Consider the following 3,174-nt stretch of genomic DNA (forward strand, 5'->3'; position numbering starts at 1 on the left):
TGCCTAATAATGTTTTCACATCTACCTTATCTTAAATTTAAATATGAGACGACTATTGGAATACATTCAGTTTACGAGTGTAATAATTGGGTCGTTATCAATGTATTAATGTAGAATTACATAGTTATTTTAACGAGTTGATAACATAGAGATATAATAAAAATGATAATACTTTATCTTGAACTTGAGCATTTGATATGTTGAATGAACCCTTTTTAAATCGTTTTCTTAGTTGTCATCAGTTCTTAAACGTGTTATGACCACAATGTTTAAATTTATATTATTTTTATTTTCTGTGTTTATTGTAAGAAGTGAATCTGCAAAAATATTGGCAGTATTTCCGTTTCCTTCCATAAGCCATCAAGTGGTTTTTCGTCCTCTAATGCTGGAACTAGCTAAACGAGGTCACGAGGTCACGGTGATAACGACAGATCCAGAATTTCTAAAAGGTCAAACTCCTCAGAATCTGATAGAAATTGATCTACACGACATGTCCTACGATCACTGGAATAAATATTTAAGAGCTGGTGGAAAGCATAAAGATCCAATTAAAACGTTAGATACGGTATGTGACGTTGTATATGGTTTGATTTACAAACAGTTGAATTCCAGTGAAGTTAAAGAGTACATTCGTAATAATAAAAATATTGATTTATTAATTATCGAATCTATAATGGCACCCGCCTTAGTTTTATCGCATATTTATAATGATGTACCAGTTATTGAATTCAGTTCCTCGGGCGGTATCCAGTTGACACTTGAAATGATGGGAGCTGCCACACATTCTCTATTTTATCCAGATATTTTTCACAGAAGAATTTTTAACCTGACGCTGTGGGATAAAATTACAGAAATGTATGTTGAATATTCAATGAGTCAAGTTTTTGAAAAACATTTCACGGACGTTAAATTGTTAAGGTCAATGTTTGGTCCAAATGTTCCTGATTTGAGAGACATAAGGAGGCGAAATGTGCAGATGTTATTTTTAAACTTACATCCTATTTGGGATTCTAATCGTCCTGTTCCACCAAACGTAGTGTACCTAGGAGGCTTACACCAGAAACCTCAACGTGAACTACCACAGGTATCTTTTGTTATTTATGTATTTTCTAAAGTATATTAAACTTATATTAGTAACAAAATAATAATTACAATTTTTTTTACAGGATCTGAAATCTTATTTAGATTCTTCTGAACATGGAGTAATTTATATTAGTTTTGGTACAAATGTTAAACCGTCAATGTTTCGTCCTGAAAAGTTAAAAATATTCACCGATGTCCTTTCTCAACTTCCTTATGATGTTTTATGGAAATGGGATGACGATGTGCTCGCAGGACGTCCTAAGAATGTTCGAATTTCGAAGTGGCTACCGCAGTCTGATTTGCTGCGTAAGTGCTACCTAGTTATTTAAAAAACATATATTGACATTTTTTTAACTCCAGCTTTGAATATGTATTTTGATTCTTATTTTAGGTCATCCAAACATTAAGCTTTTTATAACGCAAGGAGGCCTACAATCAACGGATGAAGCAATTACTGCAGCGGTTCCTCTTATTGCTGTGCCCATGATGAACGATCAGTGGCATAACGCTGAACGCTATGTTGAATTTAATATCGGGAAAAAACTTTTAATCGAAGAACTGACGGAGAAGCAGCTCATGGACGCTATCGTAACTATTATCAACGACGATTGGTAATTATCACTTTTACGAAATTTATACAATAACATGATTTGTACAAATATAAGTAACAAGAAGTAACCGTTAGGCTTTAATTTATTCAAATTTTTAAGAAAATTTAAAGAAATAAAAATAGTATTTTCAAATTTGTGTGAATGGGCGCTACGTCAGAAACTCCAATCTGATATAATAATCAGATTCAAATACTGTTTAAATATGTTTTGCCTGTTTTTTTTTTTTAAAGTTTATGTCATTATATATCACTGTACTGTACATCCTTTACTAGGATTATAAACAGTACCTGGGTGACCGAGCTTAGTAGTATTTTTAGTGAATCGTGTTTTTTAGAAATCACATTTAAATACGAATTACATATTTATAAAATATGAATGATATTTTTTTTACCGATAATAATAAAAAATATAAGTAAATATAAAAATCAAAAATAAAAAAATAAATAAAAAATAATAATGATAAAATAAAAACATATTTTTCGTTTTTACCGACATAATCATAAAAACTAAGGACTGGCTATTTAAATAATAAATAACGAGTGCAATTAGAAAAAAAAAAAAAAATAACTAAGCGATCTGGAAATATGGGGATTTGAACCGTGGACTTTTCGGTCGATCGCGACCGGCCAATTTCCCACCTGAGCTATTACAACTTTAATTAAATTTACCTTCGTATGCTAACGATATTGTAGCTATTTTTTCTTTGTTTAAAAACTGGGATAAAACGACATTTTCTAAAAATGAATCCTAGCTAGATTTATTTATCTTCCCCGAAATCCCCTGCATACTAAATTTCATGAAAATCGAAATATACAAGAATTGCTCGTTTAATAGAATTAGATTAGATAATAGTATTAGATTTTATGAATAGTAATGTTGTATAATTGTTCCTTTTACAGCTACCGTCAAAATATTCGTAAATTGCGTGACGTGATGCACGATCAACCACAGTCACCATTAGAGCGCGCTGTTTGGTGGACAGAATACCTGATAAGGCACGGAGGAGAACACCTTCGAGCACCTACAGCTAACTTGCCCTGGACAGAGTATTATCAACTGGATTTAGTATTGCTGGTAGTAGCAGCTCTTGTGGTAGTTTTGGTATTATCAGTATTAATTGTCTACTGCATTGTTTCTTACATAAGATGTTTTATGCGTGGAAAAGTTAAGGTTAATTAAATAAAATTAATAAAGCCTATTTAAAACCTAAATTAAAATAATATCAATTTTTTCCTTATTTTATAAATTAGTGTGTTTATCTACTGTGTGCTACGGTAGTAAAGAATATAGCCACCCCCTCTCTTCCCGTGGCTGTCGTAAGAGGCGACTAAGGGATAACACAGTTTTACGACCACCTTGGAACTTACAAAGCCGACCGATGGCGGGATAACCATCCAACTGCTAGCTTTGAAATACACAGGCTGAAGACGGGCAGCAGCGTTTTCGGTGCGACAAAGCCAGCCCTGCGGTCACCAATCCG

General features: G+C 32.8%; 1 protein-coding gene across 1 annotated transcript; it reads left to right on the top strand.

The window, feature by feature from the left end:
• The first annotated feature begins 265 nt into the window (after nucleotides 1-265).
• LOC123661745 (UDP-glycosyltransferase UGT5-like) lies at nucleotides 266-2,899 on the top strand. The gene is made up of 4 exons (XM_045596688.1): nucleotides 266-1,084; nucleotides 1,167-1,389; nucleotides 1,475-1,694; nucleotides 2,594-2,899. Exons 1-4 carry the CDS (start codon nucleotides 266-268, stop codon nucleotides 2,871-2,873), a joined length of 1,542 nt encoding a protein of 513 aa, XP_045452644.1. The 3' UTR covers nucleotides 2,874-2,899.
• Nucleotides 2,900-3,174: the final 275 nt, after the last annotated feature.

The sequence above is a fragment of the Melitaea cinxia genome, chromosome 17 (genome assembly GCF_905220565.1).
Source record: "Melitaea cinxia chromosome 17, ilMelCinx1.1, whole genome shotgun sequence".
In the NCBI taxonomy this organism is placed as follows: domain Eukaryota; kingdom Metazoa; phylum Arthropoda; class Insecta; order Lepidoptera; family Nymphalidae; genus Melitaea; species Melitaea cinxia.